At 71.0% G+C, this 24,826-nt stretch overlaps 2 protein-coding genes across 5 annotated transcripts; both read right to left on the bottom strand.

Annotated features, from left to right (window-relative positions):
* Positions 1-383: 383 nt before the first annotated feature.
* CYTH1 (cytohesin 1) lies at positions 384-15,448 on the bottom strand. 4 transcript variants are annotated; one of them, XM_084492418.1, is made up of 13 exons: positions 15,367-15,448; positions 8,488-8,570; positions 7,437-7,501; positions 6,692-6,758; positions 6,465-6,583; positions 6,035-6,115; positions 5,794-5,906; positions 5,567-5,715; positions 5,368-5,479; positions 2,544-2,620; positions 2,277-2,348; positions 1,828-1,982; positions 384-1,665 (listed from the first exon to the last, which is right to left on the bottom strand). In XM_084492418.1, the coding sequence occupies exons 1-13, from the start codon at positions 15,386-15,388 to the stop codon at positions 1,587-1,589; spliced, it is 1,194 nt and encodes a 397-aa protein (XP_084348544.1). In that variant the 5' UTR covers positions 15,389-15,448; the 3' UTR covers positions 384-1,586. The 4 variants fall into 4 exon arrangements, with proteins under 4 accessions (XP_084348544.1, XP_084348542.1, XP_084348543.1 ...); XM_084492416.1 differs by lacking the exon at positions 15,367-15,448 and adding an exon at positions 12,616-12,835; XM_084492417.1 differs by lacking the exon at positions 15,367-15,448 and adding an exon at positions 10,680-10,816 and having other exon boundaries at positions 2,544-2,622; positions 5,367-5,479.
* Positions 15,449-15,649: 201 nt separating this feature from the next.
* Positions 15,650-24,509, bottom strand: USP36 (ubiquitin specific peptidase 36). The gene is made up of 20 exons (XM_084491756.1): positions 24,445-24,509; positions 23,852-24,111; positions 23,545-23,757; positions 22,931-23,041; positions 22,579-22,681; positions 22,083-22,150; positions 21,620-21,690; positions 21,232-21,314; positions 20,866-20,977; positions 20,486-20,626; positions 20,261-20,361; positions 19,847-19,985; positions 19,075-19,704; positions 18,338-18,465; positions 17,327-17,830; positions 17,036-17,181; positions 16,825-16,938; positions 16,516-16,631; positions 16,297-16,429; positions 15,650-16,210 (listed from the first exon to the last, which is right to left on the bottom strand). The coding sequence occupies exons 2-19, from the start codon at positions 24,096-24,098 to the stop codon at positions 16,298-16,300; spliced, it is 3,159 nt and encodes a 1,052-aa protein (XP_084347882.1). The 5' UTR covers positions 24,099-24,111; positions 24,445-24,509; the 3' UTR covers positions 15,650-16,210; position 16,297.
* Between the last annotated feature and the right edge of the window lie 317 nt (positions 24,510-24,826).

Genomic DNA, 24,826 nt, shown 5'->3' with positions numbered 1-24,826 from the left:
CCCAGCACTGGCCCCAACCGACACTGGCTGCAGCCCAACGGCCTCGGAACCCCGGAGCTCCCCCCAGCTCCCCATCAAAGGAGCGGCCAAGGCCTCGGATGGGATCAGTTGGGGGCTCAGACCAGCACCGTGCTGCCCGCAGCGCCTCCTCCAAGCACCCCCTACCCTCCCACAGCCCCCAGACCCCCCCCCTGCCCCCTACCAAGCCCCCCTTGCCCAGCCGGGGCTGCCAGCACCCCCAGCAGCCACACGACATCGCCACGGGGCTGGGCACCAAAATTTTGGGGTTGGGAGAAGCGCGAGCCTGGTGGCAAAGGTGGGGGGCGAGGGCTGGGGGCAGGGGGGCCCGGGCCAGACCCGCACACAGAGCACAGGAGCCGAGATGAGCGCAGTTTGGTGTTTATTTGCTGCAGATCCTCAGCACTAGTTTACAAGGCCGTGGCAAAAAAAAAAAAAAAAAAAAAAAAAAAAGAATAAAAAATGCTGCCACACCCCACCCCCTCCGGAGAGGCCTCTGCACGGAACGACCCCAACATACAAAATAATCTAAAAGGAGAAAACTATACAGGAATATTTACACCTCTGATAAATAGACTAATACTGATCCGGGCGTCTCCCTCCAGACCCTGTGCGGGGGGAGCAGGACAGGACACGGCGCTTGTGGGGCAGAGGCGGGGGCACAGCCCCAGTGGGCACAGCCCCGATGGGCGCAGCCCCGATGGGCGCAGCCCCGTGCTTGGTGCAGCCCCCGGGCACGTCGCCCCCCTGCTCAGGAGCCACCCCTGGCACGGGGCTCGTGGCTGCGAGGAGGGGCTGGAGGCACGGCGCTCAGCCCAGCCCCGGCACCCTAAGGCAGGGCACGACCAGGTCCGTGGCACCGCGGCACCGTGACGGCGACAACCTCCCTGCGCCCACGGGGCACGGCTGGGGGGCTCCAAGGCAGCAGCGTGGGGGAGCTCAGCACAGACCCAGACCCGCTACAACGAGGGCCACGAGTCCTGCCTCCGCGGGGCCATGCCCACCGCCCTGGGGCTGCCACCCGGCCCCCCAGTGCCTGCAGCACCCCAAAACCACCAGCTGCTCACCCGCAGGATGGGGCACCCCAAGTGCTTCTGGAGACACGAGTGCTGGGGGGACCCAAAAGCACGTCCCCAGCACTGGGTCCCCCCGGGGCCCTCCCCGGAGCCAGGCTCCCCTCCCTCCTGTCCAGTTGCCCCCTCGCCAGTGCCCAGGGCTGGAAGTTGCCACCTGGGGGAACCCGGAGCAGGAAGGCTGCCCGACGGCCCTGCTGCCCAGCCTGGTGCCCACAGGCAGCATTACCACCCCGCGGCCAACCGGGGGGCAAGCACCGGGCACTCCCCGCGCACAGGGGTGTCCCACCTCGAGCCCAGCACTGTCTGGAGGTGAGATGGTGGCACTGGGGCCAGAGCCACCGCAACGCCCTTGCCCCTTCCCTCCCCCCACGGTAAAGAAACTGCGAAGCTGAAGCTGGGTCCTGGCACCGCGGGCCGGGCTGCAGCCCTCCGGGAAGGGGAGATGCTCGCGCTGACGGGGGCGCGCCGGTCCCGCAGGGCCAGCGGGGGCTGCTAGTGTCTCTTGGTGGAGGACACCTTCTTCTTCCTGGCGGCCAGCATCTCATAGAAAGGGTCCCGGCTGATCGCTGCCCTGGCAGAGGGAACGGGGCTGGGGTCAGCCACGCAGCCGTCCTGCCCCGAAGGGTCTCAGGAAGGCCCCTTTGTGCCTGCTGCCCCCCTGCCTTGTGGGGTTTCCCAGGATGTGCTGCCCCCACCCCAAACACAGGGGATGGTTCCCCCCCGGAGCACTCACTTGATGCACTTGATCCACTCCTCCTTCTCCTCGGGCGTGGGGGCCGAGATGCGGTACACGGTGTGGTTCCCCTCCACCACCCGCCCGTCTGCCTCCGTCTTGCAGGCCTTGATCACCTGGTCCTTGTTGTCGGGGATGTAGAGCTCGAAGCAGTTCTGGGGTGGAAGAGACCCCTCAGGGACAGCCCCCAGGGCAGCGGGGACTCCCCCGGGCACCCCGAGGCAGGAGGGACGAGGCAGAGCAGCGGGGCTGTGGGTGCTCCCCGGCACCCCCCTGCAGCAGGACAGGGACACCCTGACCGCCCCCAGGCGTCCCCTGCCACCAGCCCCAGATGCTGCCCCAATGGGCAGCAACCCCGTGGGGCCCTCCTGCCTCTCCCTGCCTGCTCCTGTCCCCCCAAAGCACCAGGGTGCTCCTTCCAGCCCCAGGGGACCCCGCCGGGCACTCACGGGCTTCTTGGAGTCCTCCACCTCGCGGATGCTCAGGTTCTCCAGGGGGATGATGCCACGGGGCTCTTTATCCTGGGGGAGTCAAGCAGAGGCTTCAGTCGCAGGCCGGACACCTCCAACCCCTCCGTGTGCCCCAGGAGGAAGGGCTGGGAGCTGCCAACACCCCCGTGTACAGGCACGGAGTGCTGCCTGCCCCCCGGCCCCCTGGCGCAGCAGGAGCAGCACCCTGCCTGCCCCAGCTCAGCACCCCGCGCGAAGGCCACTGACCGTGGTGTACTCGAAGTAGTAAAGGCAGTTGTCGGTCAGGATGAACCAGCGCCGCTTCCACGTCTTCACCCTGCCTCCTGGGAGCAGAGAGAGCCGTGTTGGGCGCCGCCGGGCTGCGGCACGGCGAGGCCGGGCCCGCGCGGACACACACAGGCAAGCAGCGGGCGCCGGGGCGCAAGCAGAGCCAGGCAGCCCCGCGGCGCCGGGGCGCAGCAGCAGCAGGCAGCACACACCACGCCGGGCAGCGCACGAGCAAGAGCGGAAAGCAGGCGGATGGGGATGGAGGCGGAGGGTGGCGGGAGGGCAGAGCCGGGCGGGGAGCGCGGTGCCCGGTGGCACCGACGGCACCGAGCCACACCAGGCTGCAGCGGGGGCTCCGGGGGTGTGCGGGGCTCCCGCCTGCACCGGCCACGCTCCTGCTGCTGTCCCCGGCCCAACGCTGGGCAAAGCAGGAGCCCGGCGTGCAGCTCGCAGAGGCTGGGCTGTGGGGAGCTCTACAGCCAGCACTGCCAAGGGAGGAGCTGCTCCCCTGCACTCGGGGACCGCTCCCAGCTGAGCCCGGCTCCCCTCCGCCACGCTCCGGCCGGCACAGCGGCACCGGCTGCTCTGCTCAGCGCCGCGGGCTGGGCACCCAGGCCATGCTGCTCAGGGTGGGCACAGGCGCAAAGCAGCAGGGTGTGCACAATGGGCTCGTCTCCCCCACCCCGTCCGTGTCTGCAGGAGAGCCCTGCCTCGCTGCCCCTCCGTGCCACCTTACCTCCCAGCCCTTCACCTGGCCAGAGCCAGAGCCCCTTGCTATGGGAAGGTTCACCCCAGTCCCTGCCCTACAGCCAGGCTGAGACCAGGGTTTCCTAGAAGGACAAGGCTCCCTGCCCTCCTCCAGCCAAGCCCACCCCTCAAACTCCTGGGCTCGATGCCCCCCAGCCCCCAGCCCTCCTAAGGAGCTCCAGCTCCCCCAGGCCCTCCTCCAGGCTGCATCCTCAGCAGGGCTGTGGGTGGAAGAGCCGCATCGCAGCAGCTCTGGAGGAGGAACCGTATGGCACCGAGAGGCAGCGCAGCCCCGGGACTCAGCACTCCCAGCACCTCGGGGCTGCAGGCGGCCGAGCCGGGGCCGTGCCCAGCTCTGGGACAGCCGCAAGCCTCGGCATGGCACGGGGCACCGCGCGCGGGCTCCTACCTGCTCCCTGCACCCAGCCAGCTCCAGGTGCTCCGTGTCCCAGGCTGGGCCCTTCCTGGGCACCCCCCAAACACCCCAAACCCGGCCCCATCCCTTGCGGTGCCGGAGATGCAGACCCGCTGCGGCGGGGCCGAGCCACCCAAAGGCGCAGGGAATCGCCGGGGGCGGGTGGCCCGGGCAGCACCCGGGCGAGGAGCGGCCGTGGCCCCGTCTGTCCCCGGGCTCTGGCGTTTGCCCTGCGGGACCGGGGCAGGGGAAGGGCCCGGCAGGCCTCGGGGAGCGTTCGGCATCGGCGGGGACCGGCAGCCCGGCACCCTGCCACGGTGGTGGTGGCGGGCACGGGGCTGTCCCCTCGGCAGGCAGGGTCCCCCGGGCAGCGCGGTGGTTAGCAGCAGCAGCAATGAGACTAATCGCCAGCAATTAAAAACGAAAAGGAAACGAAGCCCCAGAGGCATGAGCAGAGCAGGGGATAGGGGTACGTACCTCCTGGAGTTGGGGGCAAGGAAAGGAAGAGCCAAAATCATGGAAACATACAAATGAGGGAGAAAAGAAAATTAAAAAAAAAAGGAAAAAAAAAATAAAAAGAGGAAACCCCGAAGAACCCCCCTCACCCCGCGCAGGGCCACGCATGGCAGCGGGGCAGGGCTGCAGCAGGGAAGCCCCAAGGGGCCGGGCCACTGAGTTCCCTGGCTCTCTGTGGCTGTGTGGGATGGGGGGGCCCAGCCCCTGCCCCACGACCTCCCCAGGGGCTCTCAACCCGCCCACAGCCTCACCACCCCCTTACTGGGCTCGGAGGGGCTGGGGCCTGCTCAGGGACAGAAGGAACAGGGTCCTGGGGCTCTCCAGGGCCCCCCAACATGTAGCTGGGGCGTGGGTGATGCCTCGTCTGGCACCCGGGCTGGCACGGGGCAGGGCTCCATGCTGGGCAGGGATAAGACCCTGTTCCCATCACGAGGGGTGGCGGTAAGGTGAAAACACCCCCTGGTGAGAGGACAGAGCCCCCACCCCGGCAGGAGCCCCGGGAAACGCCGCCTCCAGCCCCTGCTCCTGCCAGCACCCCCGGACCCCTCTCCTTGCTCAACCCGGGCAGAGATCCCTAAGGAGGTGCTGAGATGAGAAGCCACGGGAGCCAGGGCGTGGGGCAGGCTCGTGGTCTGCGAGAGCTGGGCTGTGCCGCGGGGATGCCATGCACGCTGCCTGCATGTGGAGCTGGGATGCGGAGGTGATAATGCCGTGGGAAGGTGAGGCAGGGACCGGCCGCTGGCATGGAGGGGACGCAGCCTGGGGGCAGCTCGCCGTTCGCTCCCTGGGGCCTGCTCCGGCAGGACCCTGCTGTGCCTCGGTGCCGACAGGAGCCTCACCAGCCCCCTGCTCCCACGCCAGGCCCTGGCACCAGCTCTCCACCCCAGGGCTTGCTCTGAGAGGCAGAGCCCCCCAGGAACCCACCCGGCTGCGGCTCTGGTCCTGCTGCCCGGCCCATGGAGAGCTGCAGGTGGAAGCTCTCCCCACCTGCCCGCAGCCTCTCGCCCCTCTCGGGGCCGTGCTCCAAGGAGCCCGTCCCGTGGGCAAGGCGCAGGCGAGCCGGGAGCATCGTGCCCCTGCCCGGCCCCGTCCCCGAGCTGCACCCACCCGGCTGCCAGCACTCACCCAGCTTCAGGAGCCAGCCCTCCCGGTCGGGGTTGAAGAAGGTGTGGGTGAGGTCGTTGCCATCGTCCTCGGGGATTTTGAAGGGCTCGTTCTTGATGCTCTCATAGAGATTCTGGCACAAGGACACGCGGGGTCACCTCTGCTCCCCCCCCGAGCCCCGTGACAGCCCCGCTGCGCACCCCGGCCCCGAGCCCCTCACCCGCAGCAGCTCCTCAGGTAGGTCCCCCCCATCGTTGATGCCGCGGTTCATGGCGATGAAGCGCTCCGCCGTGGGTTTGTCCTTGACGTTGGGGTTGTGCAGGCTGGTGTTCAGCATGATGATAGCGAAGGAGAGCACGTAGCAGGTGTCTGCAGGGACAGAGGAGAAAATCAGCCTCCAGGCGGGGGTGGGGTGGGGCTGGGGAGTGGGGCCAGGCAGCTGCCCACCTGTGGACTGGAAGACGCCGGGGTTGCACTGGCAGTAGCGCTGGGCAAAGGCCTCCATCATCCGGTCGATCTTCTGCGCCTCCCCGGGCAGCCGAAAGCTCCAGAGGAACTGCCTGCGGAGCGAGGTGCCGCGCTGCTCCTGGGGCCCCAGCACCCCCCGGCCACGCTCCCGTCTTGCAGCCCCTGCGAGCCCCCCGCCCGCAGGGCCCCGCTCCCGGCCCCGGCCCAGCCCCTGGCTCACCGCAGCGCCTGCACGAGGTTGAGGTCGGTGAACTCGTGCAGCTCCACGAAGGCGTGCAGGACGTGGATGTTGAACTCGTCCCTGCGGAAACAAAGCCGCAGCACGGGGGCCGCACGGTCAGCCAGTCCTGTGACTGCCCAGCGGCCCCCACGTCTCCCTGCTCTGCTCCAGGCCCTGCTCGCCTCCGGGCAGGCACCCTGCGGCTCTGTCCTGCTCGTGGCCCACACCGGCCTCTTCCCAGTGCCAGCCACGGCTCCAACCACCCAGCTGCCGGCCCCGGTGCTCAGCGCGGTGCTGGCACAAGCTGCTGGTGCTGCAGCCGGCCCAGACTCCGTGTCCTGCCAGTGACACCCTGCTGGGACTGTGCCGGGGGCTGCCCAGCGAACCCCAGGGGCCACCACGTCCCCAAGCTGCCCGAAGCCCCGCGCACCTCTCGCCCAGGTAGTCCCCGATGGCCGTCTTGTTGAGGCCCTCCCCCTTGTAGAGGAACTGCGCGATGTCCTCGCACGTGTTCTTCAGCAAGTCGTTCTCAATCAGGAACTGGATGCCCTGCAGCGGGGCGAGAGGCGCGGCTCAGGCAGGGGGCACCCGGCGCACGGGGTGGCAGAGCTGCAGCGCTGCCCTTGCTGTCCGGAGCCCGGTTCCAGACCCCAGTACCTTCTTGGGATCCATGTTGAACTTCTTCCTGCCCATTGCCACCTGCTTGTTCCTCTGCATGTTCTTCCTGCGGAACAGCACAGCTCTGAGCGCTGCGCACAGACCGGGCTCCCCCTGCCCAGCCCCTTGCCCTGCGTGGACTCAAACGGGAGCCGAGCTCCGTGGTCCGGGCCAGGCCCCCAGCCTCAAATTGGGCACAGCCCACCCTGGGGGATGCAGTGTAGGGCTTCGGGTCTGCCCTACCCCACAGCTGAGTGGCTGGGGCTGGTCCCGGTCTGCCAGGAGGAGCTGCCACAGCCTGTTTGTGGGGTCACCCCATGCAGAGCATCCCAACGGGTCCCCTCTGCACGGGGAGAGGCTGGAGCAAGCCTGGTGGGGCTCTGAGGACTGCAGCCTTCGTGCCCCAGTGGGGCCGGTGTGAGGGGGATTGGGAACGGTGCCACGAGCCAGCTCCCGCCGGGACCCCTAATCCCACAGCGGCACCGCCTGCACCAGCCCAGAACAACAACGTCTGTGCGGCTAGACAGGGGGATGAGGCTTGGACAAACAGACCTTCGGAGGAACAATTCAGGCTGGAATCTGGCCACTGCTCTACGGCATTAGGAGTGCCTGGGAAAGCCACCGGCACCAGCACCCACGGGACGGGGCCGCGCCGCGCGGCAGCTCCCAGGCCAAGGGGGTGAGCTCAGGGCTGGGCACGCTGCGGGAAGGGGCTCTGCCAGCTCCGTGCCAGCAGAGGACTCACCTCTCCTCCGTGGACCCGAGGTTCTCGATCTCATTCGTCACTTCTGCTATCTCATCTTTCAGCCGCTGAGGGGAGAGAGCGTGCGCTGAGCCAGGAGCTGCCTCCCGGCCTCCCCGACCCCAGGCGCCCCGGCAGCAGGCAGGGGGTCCCCACAGAACAGGGCCTGGCGGAGGAAGGTGCCAGCCCTGGGCCCCCCCAGCCCCCCACGTGCTGCCCCGGGCTGAACCCCCTCGCAGGGCACTTGGCAGAGGGCTCTGCCCCGCTGCTAATTCCCTTGCTGCGTCTCCGTGCACGCAGGAAGGAAGAGATTCGGAGGTTAACGACATTACCCCCTAATCCCTTCAGATGGTGCTCAGCATATGGCAGTAATTAGCCTCGGCTGCCCTAATCGCAGATGTGACTGACGAGTGTCCCAGATGAGCACTGACCTCGCAGCCACCGGTCAGGGCAGAAACACGGCCCCGAAACACGGCCCAGAAACACAGCCCAGAAACATGGCCCCTGCCTGTGCCACGGAGACATCGATGCTCCGGGCCGCAGGGAATGGCACAGGTGAGGGAGCAGCCCGGGGCTCTGCAGAGCACGAGGAAGGGCTGAGGCTGCCTCTGCCCTGCGGGACCCCCCCGTGCCCCCACACAGCTCCTGTCCCCTCCCAGGGCCCTGTGGAGGCAGCGCTATCGGGTGGCAGATGACGGGCTCCCTGCAGCAGCTGCTCGTCGCGTGTGCCCGGCCCTCCCTGCCCTGTGCTTCCAGCAGCTCCAATTTTCTGTCCCAGAAATTCCAGGGGAGCCTGCACAGGCTGCAAGGAGCGGGGCTGGCAAGGAAGGGGACGGGGGCACAACCCTGATCCCAGCCCGGCACTGGCACTGTGGATCCCAGGCACCGCAGCCTGCTGGGCAGCCCCCGCCAAGGCAGCCTCTCCTCCTGCCTCGTCCCCGTGCCCAGGAGTGGGGTAGGGGACTCGGGACACAGGGACGAGCCTGCACAAGAGGCCACGTTGCCCGGGACAGCCGGGGATGGGGGAGCACGCACGGCAGCCCTGAGCACCGACCTGAATGTCAGCCAGCAGCTCCTGCTTGCGGCGGCGGATGTTCTCCAGCTCCTGGCACTCCTCCGGGGTTAGGTCGCTGGGCACTGCGAGGGGACAGGGACAGGGACAGGGACAGGTCAGCACACACAGACCGTGGGAACCGTCCCCGTGCCGGGCTCCAGACCCGCACCCGTGCGCAGCCGCCGGTGCCCGCCCGGGGCTGGGAGGCTCCGTCAGCAGCACCCCCGGCCGAGTGCCCCTGACGGCACGCCAGGAATGCGACGGGCACCACGCTCCCCGGGCCGGGCAGCAGCTGCAGCGGGGGAGCCCGGCCCGGCCGAGTCCTGCTGATTCAGCCAGCAGCGAGCCCCGGCCCCCGCTCCTCCCCGCAGCCCACCCCTGCTCAGCCTCGGTCCCAGCCCTGCAGGGACCTGGAGCTGCACCGGGCAAGCCCCAGAGAAAACCGGCTCCCAGCCAGCCCCTCGCCGCCTCCTCCATGCTGAATCCCCCCTCCTGAGCGGGGGGCTGGAGGCAGAGCCCCCCCAACAGGCGCTGCCTGCACGTGGTGACACCGCTGCCTTGCTGTCCCCCTCGGGAGCCGGACACCCCACAGCCCCCGCAGCCCCCGCAGCCGTGCGCTCCCGTCCCCTGTCTCACGCCGCAGCCCACGGGTGACATTCCTGGTGCTCTGCAGCGCGTGACCTCCTGCTTCGGCTGCTCCCGTCCCCAAGGTCACCCTGCTCCTCCGGCAGCCCCCGCCTGCCCCCCACCCTGCCCGCACGCTCCAGCAGCTTGCTCGTGCCCCGTGCCAAGGCCACAGGCAGGGCCCTGGTGTGCCACCGAGCGCCTCGCACCCTCCTTCCCCCAGCTGTGGTGTTCCATCAAGGCACCGGGTGCCGCCACAGTCTCCAGGCCCCCTCTGCCCCGTTTGCTCTGTCCCCGTGTCACCACCAGGCCCCGGCTCACCCCAGCGCTCTCCGGGGGTCCACTGCTGGGGCCCCGTCCCTGTCCCTGCACCCTTGGGTGCTGTCCGCAGCCGCGCGTCACCCCTGAGCCGCTTCCCTCCCCGCGGGTGCCTCTGGGGCGGCCGCGCTCACGCAAAGCGAATCTGTGAGCTCAGCACTTTCCTCGCTCCGCTCGTGTTTTCTGCCGAGCTTCCTCCTTCGCAGAAATCCCCCGCTGCCGAGGTCAGCAACAGCCTCAGCTTGCGACACGACCCCTCCGGACTCCAGAACACTTCCCGATATTTTCGGCCCCCGCCGCACGGAAGCGTGACCCTGACGGTCCCCAGCGATGGGCTCTGAGCTACCCACGTCCAAAATGCCGCGGGCTCTGCCCCGCCGCACCCCCAGAGCCTCCAGCGCAGCCCCCACCAGGGCGCGGAGCCGGTCCCACCGGGGCCCAGCCTCTGCCGCGCGGCTGCGGCCGGCACCGACAAGACGCAGCGTGCCGCGACGGGCAGGGACGGGCCTCGCTCGGAGCCACCCGCACAGCCCCGAGCCCTGCGCGGCCGCGTGGGAAGAGAAATTCGGTGCCAGACTGAGCACCCCCCTCCCCCCCCGAGCCCGCAGCGGGTGGGTGGGGGTGGGAGGGAGGCTGCAGCAGTGCAGGGACGTGCTGGCACGCGGCGGGCGCGGGGGAGCCGGGGCTGGAGCTGTGCTGCCTCCCTGCCCCCCCTCCCCAACCCCCGGGCTGACGAGGGGCTGCGTGGGTCCCCTGCAGGACCCAGCCCCCCCACCCCCCGCACGGGGACAAGCACTCGTGACCCTGGGCCAGCCGTGTCAGCAGCAGCAGCAGGAGGAAGAGAAACCCCAGGCACAGCTTCAGCTTCTCTGGGGAAGGAAGAGGGCGGCACCCCCTCCCCGCAGCGCCAGCAGGGTCCCGGGGGGCTCCTGAGCCTCACCCCCGGCAGCCCTGTGGGGGGCTGTGGGGTGCGAGGGGACAGGCCCAGGTGCCAGGCTGTCACACGCAGGCAGGAGGCTTCCCAGCACGACACGGGGGTGCTGTGTGCCGTCCCCCCACCCTCTGCTGCCTCAGCCCCCGGGCACCCAGTGGTGAGGGGCCCACCAGGCTCCGAGAGCAGCAGCAGCAGCAGCAGCAGCAGCGCACCCACCGCCCCCACCGTGCCCAGCACCGGGCGCAGTCCCACCACCACCACGCGGGGGTCCCCGTGGCCTCCTTCCAGCTCCTCCCCACCCTGCGGCCGTGCTCACCGCTGCCCTGTGCGCTCAGGACCATGGTGGGGGGACGCCCGGGGCCGGCCGTGGCGCCGCAGCTCGGAGCAGCTCCCAGGGGCGCGGGCACCTGCCCGCCCCGCGCCGCCCGGGCTGAGTCAGGGCCGCGCCGCGCCAATGAGCTCGGGGCCGCGCCGGGCGTCACCGCGGCACCGCCGCCACCGCCACCGCCCTGCTCCTGCCATGGCCGGCCCGGGGCCCCGCACGGCTCCGCCACCCCTCGGGTTGCTGCTGCCCACAGGCACCCGCAGCCAGCCCGGCCCTTCCTTCCTCGGGGGCCGCCAGGACGTGTGCGCCTTGGCACGTCTCGAGCTCGCTGTGGTCACGCTGGGGACCCCGCGTAGTGGGACCAGCACAGGACTGGGGGCAGGCAGCCCCGGGAGCGGTGTCGGTCCCCCCGGGGTGCCACCGCTGTCTCTCTGTCACCCCCAGCTCAGGGCAGATCCCAGCTCAGACTGCGCTGCTCCCCGCGGGACGGTGCCGAGGCAGGGCCTGGGGGCCCACGGGGCTGTGCCCGCAGCAGCAGAGCCCCCGGCACGTTGCTGTCCCGCTGTCAGCTGCCTGGAGAGGCCGCGTGAGCCTCAGCCACCTTGACTCAGCTAAATCCTGCTCCACAGCGTGAGATGGAAAAACAGCACCCGGAACACCGGCTACGGAGATCTCCCCGGAAAGCCTGGGAAGGAAGGGCCTAAAAAAGGCTCCTGAGGCCTTTCAGCCCCAGCTGCGGAGCCACCCAGCCCTCCTGCTGGCCAAGGGCACAGCTCTCACCCATGCCACGTCTGTCGGGCCGTGCTGGTGGCCCCACGTCTCGGACAGACCGCAGGGACACCCTGCGGGAAGGGGCTGCCCGTGGGGCTGGCCCCGGTGCAGGGGGGTGTCACCAGCGGGCTCGGCCGTGGCTGTGCTGGGGGGCTCCCGCTGCACCCCACTGCTGGGGGGGGGCTGCGGGGCCCCAAGAAACTTCCTGCCCCCGCCTCGGCGCACCACATCCTGTTTTCACCGTGCTCTGTGCACATCCTGGGTTGCGTCAGCCCCGTCCTTCCCCAGACAGCCGAGGTGCGTCAGGAGAAGGGCTCGGGGTCAGGGGGCTCCAAAAAGACCCTCCCAGGCAGCCAGGTCCAGCGCCGAGGGCTGGCCAGGGCCCTGCCCTCCCCGCCACCCAGCTCCTGCACCCCACAGCCGCTGCCTCGCTCCCCACCAGTTCCAGGCTCGGGGGCCCAGCCGTGGGGCTGGAGCACCACCAGGGCACACGACGTGGCCCACGAGCAGCAGCTTGGCCACGTCCACTCTCACTGAGCCACCGACACAGCCACAGCACCCGGCTGTGCCGTCCTGCAGCCCTGCATCGTGTGCTGCTCGCCCTGCCATGCACCTCGCTCCCCCTCCACTCCAGCACCTCTCACCGTGCTCGGCCTCAGCGCAGGCAGCGCTGCCGCAGGGCTGCCGGGAGCTGCTCTCAGCCCGCGAGCAGGAGCCCAGGGACAGCAGCAGCAGCTCTCAGGCGCTGACAGCCCGCAGTGGCAGCCCCGACCTGGGCAGGTTTCCTTTGGAGAGGGCAGCCACGCACGCTCACCCTGCTCTCAAGCGGGGCTGCAGCAAGGGCATCGCCCCGGCAGGGCTGGAGGCAGGAGGGGTGAGGGGCTGGGGCAGGATGGGGCTCGGCCCTGCCACGCTGTGTGCACCCCCTGGCTCTGCCGAGGGCTCCGCGGCTCTACCAGCACCGTGGGGAGCACCCCGCACCCAGCTGTCCTGCCAGAGCCGTGCTTGCGGGGGCCTGAGCCCGGCAGCGCGCGGGGGCGGCGAGACGAGCGGGACGCTCCGTGCCGCCGATGGCAGGAGCCATATGGAGCCGGAGCCACGGGCCCTGCCGTGGGGACGGGGTCACTGCGGGAAGCGGAGGGCACGGGGCACCTACCTGCCTTGGCGGCCACCGAGGGGCACAGGAAGGCCTGGAAGCTGGAGGCGCAGAGCTCGCTGACCGTCCCCATGGCGCACAGACCCCGAGTGGGGCAGGGGGAGCCCGGCGGGCACCGTGCGGCTCGGCGGCAGCTCCCTGCGGCCGGGACCCCGGGCAGCCCGAGGCGTCCCCGCTCTGCCTGGAGCAGGGGAAGGCGGCTCTGGCAGCGGGAGGCTCCAGCGGCAGGAGCCCACGCGCCAGCCGCAGCCAATCCCCGCTCCCTGCCCGCACAGCGGCCCGCTGGGGCGCCCGGGCAGCGGCCGGCGGCTCAAAGCCACTTGGAGGACACGGAGCCGGGGAAGTTCGTGGCAGCGGCCCCCTGGCCCCGGGCTGCCTGCCCCCTGCCAGCCCCCGGCCCCCACGGCGGCTGACGGCGGGGTATTTTTAGAGCGGTTTTATCCCTCCGTATTAGAGCTTTAAGCATCCAGAGCCGCTGGTTGCGTAGCAACCTCCCCTGCATAAAAGGAAGGTGCATAAAGAGACACAACAGGCTGCAGCGAGGCGTGGGGAGCGGGGTGCTGCCAGGCCCCCGGCCGCGGGGTGCTGGGTGCTGCCTGCTCCCGGCACAGCCCCATGGGGCCGAGCTGTCCCGCTCCGTGCTTGGGCTGTAACCCAGAGATGGGGATGGGGCAGCGCGGTGCCGCTGCTCCCCGGCGGTGCTGGAGCCGGTTCCCTGCTCCCGGGGTGCTGCTGCTGCAGGATCTGAGGCCCTGCCCTGAGCTCCCGGCCTCTGCGTCCTGGCAGAGCTGGGGGGCACCCTGCCGGCCCCGCTGCACCCCAACCCGTCGGCCCCACAGGCGCCGAGCAGATCCAGCCCGGACAGCCAGCTCCTCCCTTCCCTCGGAGCAGAAGCAATGCCCCGGCGGGGGCACGGCCGTGAGTAACAAACCCCAGCGCCCGGCGGGGCACAAGGCAGCGCCCTGCAGACACCCGGCTGCTGGCTGCCAGGCGCTGGGAGCACGGGGACTTGCTGAGCCAGGAGGAACCCGAGCAGGGCAGGACGGGTGGCGGGGGACGTGCAGGACACCGATCTGTGCCCCAGGAGGACACAGCACCCAGGCAGGGGGACCCCAGGCCCCAGGAGCAGCGCGTGGCTGCGGATGGGTGGCAGGGAGAAGATTGCTGCTGGGGCATGAGGGCAGCGAGGCGTTCGCTGCTTCTGCGAGCGGCCTGCACTGCTTCCCCTTCCCTGGGGGCCGAGGCAGCCGCTGCCACAACCCGAGGAAGGAAAAGGACGCGAGGAGCCGGAGGGACTCGGGCTGAGCCGGGCACGGGGGCAGCAGCTGGGGAAAGCCCTGGGTGCTCCAGCCCGTTTGGGGCAGGGCCGGGCTGTTTCCAGGCTGTGTGAGCTGGGTGCCCAGCTCATTCCTTGCTCCCTGCCCAGGCACTAGGAATGCCCCCAGCCTGCGCCTGCCCCAAAACAGGGCCTGTGCAGAGCCCCCCTGCTGCCCACCACACATCGCCCCAGGTGCCCTGTGCAGCCCTCGGAGCCTGGCAGCGGGCACCGTGCTGCGTGCCCCAGGCATTGGGGCTGAAACAACGGCTCTATGGGGTGCTATGTGCACCCCGGGGTGTGATTACTGCGTGCCAGCGCCGTGGCTCGGTGCGCTCTGCTCCCAAACACCTCAATCATCGCCTTCCCCGTGACGTTACCACCTTCGGAGCCCCGACGGCCCCAGCGCTGTGCTCTGGTCCCTGTGCCTGGGCTGCTGTCCCCACGCTGTCCCCCTGCCTCTGGCCCAGACCCACAGCTCTGCTGGGCTCTGCTGGGCTCAGGGGCTCCACGGGCCCCGGGTTTCACCAGCAGCGTCCCCGCTGCACCCTGCGAAGGGCCCCGCTGAGCCCGTGCCGGGGCACCTGCGGGGGAACGGGGCCGGGCAGGGCGGCAGCGGGTGAGGACCCCCCCAGCGGGTGAGGACCCCCCCAGGAGGCACCGCACAGCCGCCCCCCCCCCCAGCTCGGCCCCCAGCCGGGCAGAGGCTGCTCGCAGCAATCCCTTAATCCCCGCCGCCTGTAATCCCCGGGGGCTGCGGGATTACCCCGGGGCCGGGCCCCAGCCGCAACAGGGCACGGGGGGGGGGGGACGGAGCCCGCGGGGCCGCCACCGGGGCCGGGTCCCGGCCCTGACACCGGGGGGGGCACCGGCCCCGCGCCCCTCGCTGTGTCCCCGCGGGGAGGGGACCCGCCGGGAGCCGTCCGCCCCCCCCCCCGTACCCCGGGGGCCGCCGCCACGGGCACAGCCCCGCGGGTGGGAGCGTCCCGGGGCTCGCTGCAGGCCCCGGGGAAGCTCCGGGAGCCGCTCCCGGGGCCGCTCCCGCTGCAGGGCCGAGACCGGCAACGCCCGCGCAGGGCCGGGCCCGGCGCTTATCGCGGCCGGCAGCTCCCGGGCGGCACCGGGCGGGGCCCGGCCCGGAACCGAGCGGGACCGGGACCGAGACCGAGACCGAGCGGGGCCGGGGTCTCCCGGTGCCGGCCCCGCGGCCGTGCCCGCACCGCCGGGCTCCGGTCGCTGCCCCCCCCCCCCCCCCGATCCCGGTGCTACCGGGAGATCGCCGACACCGCCCCGCGCCCCCCCCCCCCACGCCCGGTGCCCCCCCGCTCCGACCGTACCCGCCCGGTGCCCCCCCAGCCCGGTGCCCCCCCTCCCGGCCCCTCCCGCCCTGACCGTAGCCGCCCGGTGCCCCCCGAGCCCGGTGCCCCCCCTCTGACCGTAGCCGCCCTCCTCCTCCATTGCCGCCGCCGCCGCCGCTCCGGCCCCGCCCGCGTGACGGCGGCACCGAGGCCGCGCCGGGCGGCAGCGCGTGACGTAGCAGGGGGCGGGGCCACCCCGCACCAGACCCCGCCCCCGCTGTGTGCGGCCCCGCCCCCTCCCTCCCTAAACCCCGCCCCCCCCCCGGCGCAGGCCCCGCCCCCAGCACTCGGCTCGCTGTCGGTCGCGGTTTTATTGCGGGGGGGGGGGGGCGGCTCCACGGGTGGGGGGGGGGGGGGCACGGTCCGGGGGCTCGGGATGTGCCCCCCCCCCCCAAACCCCCACGGGACGGGGGAGGACGGGAGGGGGCAGCCCCCCCCCCCACAGCCCCGGGGCACACGGGGGGGCGCAGGCTGCCTGCAGCGGGCACGGCCCCGGGGTCCCGGGGGGGGCAGGAGGGGTCCCGGGGGGGCCGGGGGTACCCAGGGGGTCCCAGCAAGGACAGGTGGAGGGGGAGGCCCGGGGGGGTCCCAGACCGGGGGCCGGGGAAGGCACAGCAGGGCCGGGGCCCCCCCAACCAGGCAGAGCCCCCCCCCCCCCCCCGGGGGTCCTGGAGGGAAGCCCCCAGCCCCCAGGGGTGCAGGGACCCCCAAGGGGGGGGGGGGGGGGGGGGACCCAGGAGCTGCCCAGGGCTGGGGCTGCACCGAGACCCCCCGCAGCAGCACCCACCCAGGGGGGGTCCGCTCACTGCAGGCCAGCCCCCCCCAGCCCCCCCCCAACCCCAGGGGGGCACAGCAGCTCCAGGACCCCCGCGCTGCTCCTCGGGGCTGGGCCCGGCGCTGCTCCGGTGGCTGCGATCGGCACCTGGGGGGGAAGCAGCAGCAGCGTTAGCACCCCTGGGGGCAGCGCTGCCCCCCCCCCCTGCACCCCCCCAGGCCCCCCCAGCCCACCTCAGAGCCGGTAGCTGAGGCTGGCCACCTTGGCCGGGTGCGTCACGGCCCAGAAGTTTCTCCTGCTCTGCAGCTGCTGGAAGGGGTTGAGGTGCCGCCGCCGCTCCCGCCTCAGCTTCTTCACCTTCTTCACCTGTGCAGCAGGAGGAAGGCTCTGGGGTCAGGATGGGGGGGGTCCTGCAGCCCCCCACCACCCCTGGGGGCACAGCCAGCGCTCACCTTCCCTCGGTCGAACTCCTCGTCCCACTCGTCGATGACGGTCTCGCTGCGGGCCCAGGCCGCGTCCCGGATGGCGTCCTGGCTGACGGCCGACAGCTCGCCCCCCCACGTCAGCACTGCAAGGAGACCCCCCCTCAGCACCAGCAGGGCCCTGGGCTCCTCGCTGCCACCTCGCCCCCCCCCCCCCCCCCCAAAAACAAGCAGCACCCAGCTCCAGGAGCCCCCCCATGGCCGCTCTGCCCTGTCTGGGGCAGGACCTGGGGGCTGCGTGCCCCCCTCAGCCCCCCCCCAGCCCCCCAGGTGCGGTACCTTGCTTGCCGTAAGCCTTGTCCAAGGAGTTCCTGAGCAGCTCCTGCACCACGCTGCGCTCCTGGCTGCGGGGGGGGCTGCCAGGGCCAGGGCTACCCCAGGCACTCGGTGCCGCTGCAGGAAGAGCAGGGGGTAAGGACAAGCTATGGGGCTGTCCTATGTCCCCCCCCCCCAAGGACCATTCCCGCAGGGCAGGGGCACGCGGCCGTACCTGGGGCGCTGGGGGCAGCCTCCTGCTCCGCGGGGGGGCTGCCCAGGCTTTCCCTGCGTTTGCGCTTGCGATGCTCGCTCTCTGCGGGGCCGGGCCCCGGGCTCTGCTGCTTCGTCTGCCAGGGCTCTGCCTCAGCCCTCCTGGAGCTGGGGAGGGCAGCACGCCTTAGCTCGGCCTGGGACAGCCGCGGGGAGGGGGCAATAGGAGCGAGGAGCCCCTGCCCGAGCCAGGTGTGCTGTGGGGAGCTGCCTGCAGAGTGGGTCAGCACCCCCAGACCCCCCATCCCCTCACCTGCCCGAGGGCAGCGTCCCGAGGCAGCGCTCCTCCGTCTCCTGCAGCCGCCTCTTCTTCTTCTTCTTCTTGAGCGGGGGCACAGGCTCCGTGCCCGGGAAGCAGCCGGGGGCTGATGTTTGCTGCTTGGGGCGGCTCTGCCGCTCCTCCCGGCCCCCAGCAGCATCTGCAGCGGCCGCCCCCCTCCCCGCAGGGGACAGCGAGCCCTCCTGAGCCACGTTCCTCCTCTTCTTGGGGGGGCTGCAGGCTTCGTCCTTGCCGTTCACAGCCAGAGCGCAGGGGCTGCCGCCTGCTTCAGGGTGCTGCTTGCGATGCTTCTTCTTGAGGGGAGCGGGGTGGCTGTGGCCGGGCCCGTGCTCCCCGCCGCAGGCAGGATGGGGGTGCGAGGAGGGGGCCGTGGAACCGTTGGTCAGGGGGGAGGCCGGGAGCCGAGGGGCTGAGCTGGGGGCGAAGCTGAAGGTGGGCTTTTCGGGGTTTGGCAGTTTGAGAGCAGATGAGGACAGCCTGAGGGACAGAAAGAGAGGCTGACGTGTTCCGAAAGCCAAGGCAGGAGCAGGAGCCCCCCCCGCTGCCTCCCCACCCGAGGTGCACAGGCACCCAATGGGCACCACCTGAGCCACGAAGCCAAGAAACCCGAGGCAGAGCTGCTCCAGGGCAGCTGCAAGCACAATTAGGACGGGGTGCGTGCTGCCACAGCACAGGGTGCAAGGGAGCCCCAGAACAAGATCCAGACCAGGCTGGTGCCTCCCGGTGCCATGGGACAGTAACACACGGCCAGAGCCTGCAGAGTGCCTGCCTTGTGCCAAATCAGAGAAACCGCCCCAATTCTAGGGCTCAGAACGAGCCCCGACAGCCTGGGGACGAGGGACACGGGTGCCAAGGTGCCCCCGGCCAGCTGCAACACGGGACCAGCGCCGCAGGACCAGCTCCAGGACCAGCTCCAGGACCAGCTCCGGGGCTGCTGCTGGCTTCGGTGTCGTGGGGGAGTCCAAGAGGCCCCCGTGCACTTACCTGGGCTTGCCGAGAGGCCAGGGAGAGGAGTCGGGGTGGGTGGTGGTCGTGGGGAAGGAGTGGCCGGCGGGTGGCGGGTGAGGCTGCGCGCGGCGGTCACTTCCGCTCGCCCTCCGCGGGGTGCTGCCCTGCAGTTATCGACATAAATAAAAACTTGGTGGTCTAACGAAAAGGTTTCCGAGAGCCAAGAGGAGAAAATAAAAAGGGGAGCCCAGAGAAAGGGGAGGGGAACAGACACAGACGGGGGGAGGAAAGTGGGGGGGGTGGTAGAAGAAGAATCAGAAGTGTTCTCAGTTAGAAGCACAAAGGAAAAAAAAGGAAGGAAGGAAATTTAAAAGCACAAAAACCCCAGCACGAGGGCCCGGGCTGCAGGGCAGCACCCAAGGACGCCCCCCCCACGCCATCGGCCGGGCAGGGGCAGCCCTGCAGCTGGAGAGCCGCAGGTCCCCCCCACCCCGCCGAGATGCGCCCGGCACCGGGACACGCTCCCTCGAGCAAGGAAGGAGGGAAGGAGCCGCTTCCCTGCGGGGCTCGGGGACGCCAACCACCCGTCAACAGCAGCAGGGGCCTGGCCCCGCGCCCTGCCCCAGCAGGAGGGCAGGAGCCAGCCCTGGGGCCGGGGGGGCTCTCCCACACCAACCCCGGCTTCGCGAGCGCTGCCTCCGCGCCTCCCCGAGCACACGCACCCAACGCGGGGGGCACCCGGCACCCGGTGACACCCCGAGGCCCGGACTCACCTTTTTGGCAGAGAGCGCCAGCTTCTTGGCCGGGGGCGGTGACATGGTGCTGCCCGGCTCCCCCGCCGCGCTGCCCAGCTGGGAGGATTTCGGTTTCACCACCTTGGAGTCTTCGGGGCTGGCGGGCTCGGCGGGGAGCTCCGCGCCACAGTCCGTGTCCTCAGAGGGGCAGAAGCCTCCCGCTGCGGTTTTGGCTTTCTGGGGCGCCTTGGCCAGGTCCCCCGCCGCGCTGTGTGCCGGGCTGGTGGTGCTGCTCCTGCAGGAGCCCCGCTCCGGAGTGCCGGGGCCGGGCTGTGGCGATGTGGGTGGCTGCTTGCTGTCCCCGGAGCTCTGCCGGGGCAGATCCGCCGCAGGCCTGGCCGTGCTGCCGGGGCTCTGAGCTGCCCTGGGTGCCTGAGGCTGCTGCGGGGAGGACGGTGGCTTCTTGGGCCTCCGGGTCACGTCCTCGGTGGGCGCTGCGGCTGCCTGGGTGGCTCTGAGGGGCAGCTTGGGTGACGGGGACGCAGCGGGCGGCCTCGGCGGGGTGCATCCGTTCAGCAGCTTCGGCCCCGTGCCCGGCGCACCGCGGGCCACCGGGACCCCGACCTCCTCCGGCCCCGGCAGCTTCTTGCCCGGCAGCACCTCCGGTCTCTGGGTGAGGAGGAACGGGGAAGTTCAGCAGGGACAGGCTCCAGGGACACGGTGACGCTGCCCCTGCTCCCTTGGCAGGCTTGGCACCGCGGGACCCTCCCCAGGGCCCTCTCCCCACCCGGCAGCAGCCCCTGGGACTCACCCGGCCCAGCAGCGGTGACGGCAGGGGCCCGTTGGTTGAGCTTTTCCTGATCTGGTCAGAGATGGAGGCCGGGCGGCTGGGCAGGCTGCAGCTGGCTTTGGCAATGGCCCCGTCGGAGCCCTTCCTGGGGCTGGGGATTCTGGAGAAGGAAGAGCACAGGGGCTCAAAACCAGGGGGCTCAAAACCAGGGGGCTCATCTCAGAGGCATACAGGAGCAGCAGGAGGCAGCAGCTCAGAGGCAGCAACGTGCTCCTCATCCTCACAGGACCCCTGACCAGCCCCAGACCTCTCCCCCCACGCCCGTCCCAGCCCGTGCACCCCACAACATGGGGCACACGCTGCCAGCCTGGCCCCACAACACAGGAGAGCCGCTGAAGGGCAGGGTGCGGGGCCAGGCGGCGCAGGGCACCTCACCTCAGGTAGAAGAGCACGTAGGCCTGCTGGTTGAGGACCACCTTGATGTTGCTGCAGTGGACCAGGGAGTCGTTCATCTGATACCACTGCCCGTTGCTGGCCTGAGGGAGAGCAGAGGGGGGTCAGGCCCTGCCCAGGGCTCCCCCGGGCCATGTACACCCGCTGAGCACCCGCAGGGACCCATGAGCAGAGCCAGAGGGGTGCCGGGGAGCAGCCCGGGCTCACCTTCACGTAGCAGTAGTAGTGCCCGGCGTGGCAGCTGTAGCCCGAGTGCACCAGCACCGCGTACAGCCCGTACATGACGGGGTCCCCGTTGTTCTGAGACATGTAGGGGCGGATGTTCAGGAACTCGGGGTACCCCACGTCCTGCGGGGAGAGGGCATCTCAGCAATCTTTCTTGCCAGAGCAAAAGCAGCTCCGGCTGCCCTACGGGCCCATCTCTCGAGGGAGGGAAACCAGCACCGCTGGGGAAAGGCTGCTGGGCTGCGGCTCAGCTCAAGCTGTGCACGGGACCCCTCACAGGACCCCTCACAGGACCCCTCATGGGACCCCTCACGCCGCTCTGGCCAGCAGGGCCTCGGGCTGGGGGCCGGCCGAGCTCTCACCTTTGTGATTTTGCCTCCACTGAAGTTAGCAAAGCGTTTCAGCGAGAGCGTGAGGACGTTGGAAGCCCGGTGGATGGTGAAACGTTTGCTGGCTGGCACCTTCTTCTTGCACCTGTAAAGAAAGAGCTCAGGATACACAAACTACTCCACCCTGACCACTAGCCAGGGCCAAGGGGCAAACCACATGGAAGTGGCCACGCTGACACCAGCTCACGGCTGTGAGGGGAGGCAGCAGGAGCAGGGACAGCTCCATCGCAGGCTCTGGGGCCTCGTGTCCTGTGCCTCTGCCTGGGCTGCCCCTGCTCTGCAGCAGCCTCCCCCTGCTCCCCCCCGCAGGCTCCGTCCCCCCCCGCAGCCCTGGCTCACCGTGCACACATGTAGGCGTTCTCCCCGCTCAGCACGTCTGACTTCACAAACAGCTCCAGCGCCCGCACGATGTTTGCAGCTTGCTGCAGGGACAGAGCAGAGCTCAGGGAACGGGAGGGCTGTCCAGGCTACGGCACGGCCCAGTGCCCCGAGGGGACACCAAACTGGGAGCCCACCACCACCGCAGCTGCCCGGTGCTCCGAGCCCCATCAGAGACCACGGCCCCGCTCTGGCTGAGGGCACTGCCCCGCAGGGAAGGCAGCACTGCAGCTGCTGCTCCCCTCTTGCTTGCACGGTGCCGTGACGTTTGTGTGAGAACAGCGCTGGGGCAGCTGCAGAAGCAGCACCCCCTCCAAGAGCAGAGCTCGTCCCACCCCTGCTGACGTACCCTGATCTCCAGCGCCACGTCCAGGTAGGGGTCGTAGGTGTCCGAGACGCTCTTGCACACTGAGCACTTCACTGCAAAGGAAGCAGCAGGGAGCGCTCACAGCTCTGCGCCCACAGCAGCTGCAGGGCTCCCCCCTCCTGGGCTCCAGGAATTCAGCGCCAGGCCCCCGCTGTGTGCCCGCAGCTGGCGGGGAGGCAGGCTGGCAGTGCCACCACTCGCTGGCACAGCAAGCGTCACCAGACAGCTGCAAACCCCGGCTCCTCTGCCGGGTAACAACGAGCCAGGGGCCCGCAGCCAGCGGCTTCCTGCGCTGCCACAGCAGGGGCCGAGACCCACGGGCACAGCAGGAGCGTAGGGCTGCAGTTCTGGGTAATTCACTCCGGTTTTGCTATTCTCCCCAAAGATTCCTAGTGCCAGGCTCTCGGGGTACCAGCGAGCCGTGCTCCTGAAGCCACGGACTCACCACGGGAGCGCAGGTAGCCGCCGAAGATCTGGTGAACCAGCGTCGTGGCCTGGGTCTGGCGATCCAACCTGGGGAAGAAGCCACGGGTCTCACACCTCCCCAGCACAAGGGGTGCCCCTAAAGGGCCGCCGTGTCCCCAGGCACTGCAGCAGCACAGCCCCCACCCCTGCCTGGCCTGTGGGGAGCTCGAGGACGCTGCAGCCTTCCTGGGGGGGAGCCCAGGGGCCTAGGCTGCGGGCACACGACGCCCCCCAGGCACAGCCGACCCAGCTGGAGCTCAGAGCCCGGTGCTGCAGACAGAGGAGATGCCACCGCGCTGGGACCGAGGGCTCAGGGGAGAGCTGCTCCCCCATGGCCACCAACGGGGGCTGCACCATGCAGCACGCCCGGACCCCCCAGCAGCCAAAGCACCTGGGGCCAGGACCACAGCCACGGGGGGCAGAACAGGGCAGAGCCTGGGTCTGCAGCACGGCCACCTCCCGCTGCCCCCCGGTACCTGGTGCAGCCGTTGAGGCAGGCCTTCTGCATGGCATCGATGGTGTAGCGCAGGAACTCGTGCGCATCCTCCTGGCTGCCGAAGCGGAAATGCCGGGCGATCTCTGCAGGGAGACAGCCATCAGCCCCCGGCCTCCAGCACCCCCAGCACGACCCAGGCAGGCTCGCGCCGGCGGCAGGGGCAGCCCCACGTGGTGCCGGGGCACCCGGTCGGCTCCGTGACTCATCTCGGGAGAGCTCCCGCCGGGACCTGCCCCGGTCTGAGGCTCTGCTCATGCGTTAGTCAGCGCCGGCGAGCGCAGCTGTGGGAGGGAGGCTGCGGGGGGGGGGGGGGGGGGGGCAGGCATCCTTACTCTTGAGGTCTCGGATGAAGGACACCGGCTTGATGGCGTTGCCGCTGTTGGCAAAAGCCTGGATCAGGTGATTCTGCATAACGCACATCATGCAGAAGCCTCCGTGGTGACCTGGAGCAGGAGGGGAGAAGAAAGGACGTTGGAAAGAACGCGGGAGGGATGGAGGCAGCGCAGGGGAAGGGGAATCTCTGCTCCAGTGCACTGGGAGCACGACTGCGAGCCCTGCCTGGGAGCTCCCTGCTACAGCAGAGCGCGGGAGCAGCCCAGGTGACAGGGAGCAGCACACGGCTGGGGACACAGCACAAGGCACAGTGAACCCAACCACAAACAGCCCCGCGCGGGCTGTGCTGTGTGCAGCCCCCAGCAGCCCCCACGGGACCCGGCTGGGTCCCAGCAGAGCCACAAGGACACAGAGCTGCCCCGGCCCCGAGCGGGCTGAACGCAGTGGTGTGCGGGGACAGAAGGGGCATCTGGGGGACGGGAAGGCACAACCGGACCCCTGCACGCCCACGGGCAGGGCTGCACACAGGGGTGCTGAGCACAGCCCAGGACCGGGATGCACGAGTGCTGCTCCCCCCCTCCAACCCCTCCCCGGGGCCGAGCCCCCCACTCACAGGCGCGGCCGTGCTCCTTGGACAGCAGGTAGTTGGCGAGGGGCGGCGTGTAGGTGAGGCACTGCAGGGTGGCGTTGAGGAAGCACGTGTTGCCCAGGTTGTGCAGCCCGGCGCCCACCCGCGACACCCGCTCCCACCTCAGGGACAGGCGCTCCGCGGGGAACAGCACCTTCTGCGGCGCGGGGACCCCGTCCCCCGGCCCATGCTCACCGCCTGCGGGCACCGGGAGGGGGATGAGCGGCGGGGTGGGGGGCACCGGGCAGCCCCCCCACACCCCCCCACCCCCCATCCCGGTGCCCCCACGTACCCTGCCTCCCGGGCGGCCCCTCGGGGGCTGTGCGCGGCGGGGCGGGCGGCGGCCGGGGGTTGAGCAGCAGGTACTTGCCCCGCAGCCCCTCCGGCTGCCCCGGGCCGCGGCTGGCGGGCTCGAACTCGATCTTCTGCAGCAGCACCTTCTTGGCCGAGGCGGCCAGCAGCCGGCCCAGCTCCGCGTCCTCGCCCTGCTCCCGGCGGCCCGGCTTCAGCGCCTCGCGGAGCTTCTCCACGATGGGCATGGCGGGGGCCGGGCTAAGGGAGGGGGGCGCTCAGCGGGGCCCGGCCGCGGCCTAGGCCCGGAGGGGGGCCCGGGGCCGCCGCCCGCGACCTTCAGCAGCGGCGCCGCCACCGCCCGGCCCCGGCCCCGGCCCCGGCCCCGGCCCTCCCGCCACGTGCGGCTCGGCCGCTACCGGCAGCTCCGGCCGGGACCGCGCAGGGACAGCGCCCGCGGCGCCTCCCGGCCTCGTCCGGGCCCCGATCCCAGCCCCGATCCGGATCCGGATCCCGATCCGGTTCCCGCTCCCGGTGCCGGTCCCGCCCCCGCCGCCCCGGTCCCGCTCCCCCCCCCCCCCGGTCCCCGCGCACCATCCGGGTCCCGGCGGCCCGCACGTGTCACCGCCTCCACGGGGCGCTGCCCGCGGGAGCCCTTCCGGCCCCCAGGCTCCGCCCCTCCGGGGGGCGGGCACCGCAACGGCCCCGCCCCCAGCGCGCGCAGCCTCCACCCGCGCCCTGGTACGCCCCGCCCCTGCCTCCCGGAGCCCCGCCCCTGCCCCCCGGAGCCCCGCCCCGTTACCCCCGGAGCCCCGCCCCATCCCGGAGCCCCGCCCCCCGCCCCGTTGCTGCCCGGTGCCGGTGTCCCCGTTCGCTGCCGGTGGCGCGGAGCGGTGCAGGGCGGTGCCGGCAGCCCGGGGTGATGCCGGCGACCCCATTCACCACCGGCAGCCCGGTTTATTGGCACCGGCCCCGG

The sequence above is a fragment of the Aythya ferina genome (assembly GCF_964211825.1).
Source record: "Aythya ferina genome assembly, chromosome: 18".
Taxonomy (NCBI): domain Eukaryota; kingdom Metazoa; phylum Chordata; class Aves; order Anseriformes; family Anatidae; genus Aythya; species Aythya ferina.
Note: the sequence above shows the minus strand (reverse complement) of the source record. Positions and strands in the feature narration are given on the sequence as shown.

Coding starts and splice junctions, on each gene's coding strand:
- CYTH1 (XM_084492416.1), bottom strand. CDS start 12,688: ATGGGGACGGTCAGCGAGCTCTGCGCCTCCAGCTTCCAGGCCTTCCTG. Junction 6,116..6,464: donor GGGGACTACCTGGGCGAGAG/GTGCGCGGGGCT, acceptor TTGTTTCCGCAG/GGACGAGTTCAACATCCACG. Junction 1,666..1,827: donor GAGTGGATCAAGTGCATCAA/GTGAGTGCTCCG, acceptor TCCCTCTGCCAG/GGCAGCGATCAGCCGGGACC.
- USP36 (XM_084491756.1), bottom strand. CDS start 24,098: ATGCCCATCGTGGAGAAGCTCCGCGAGGCGCTGAAGCCGGGCCGCCGG. Junction 20,627..20,865: donor GTGGAGGCAAAATCACAAAG/GTGAGAGCTCGG, acceptor CTCTCCCCGCAG/GACGTGGGGTACCCCGAGTT. Junction 19,986..20,260: donor TACGTGCTCTTCTACCTGAG/GTGAGGTGCCCT, acceptor TTCCTTCTCCAG/AATCCCCAGCCCCAGGAAGG.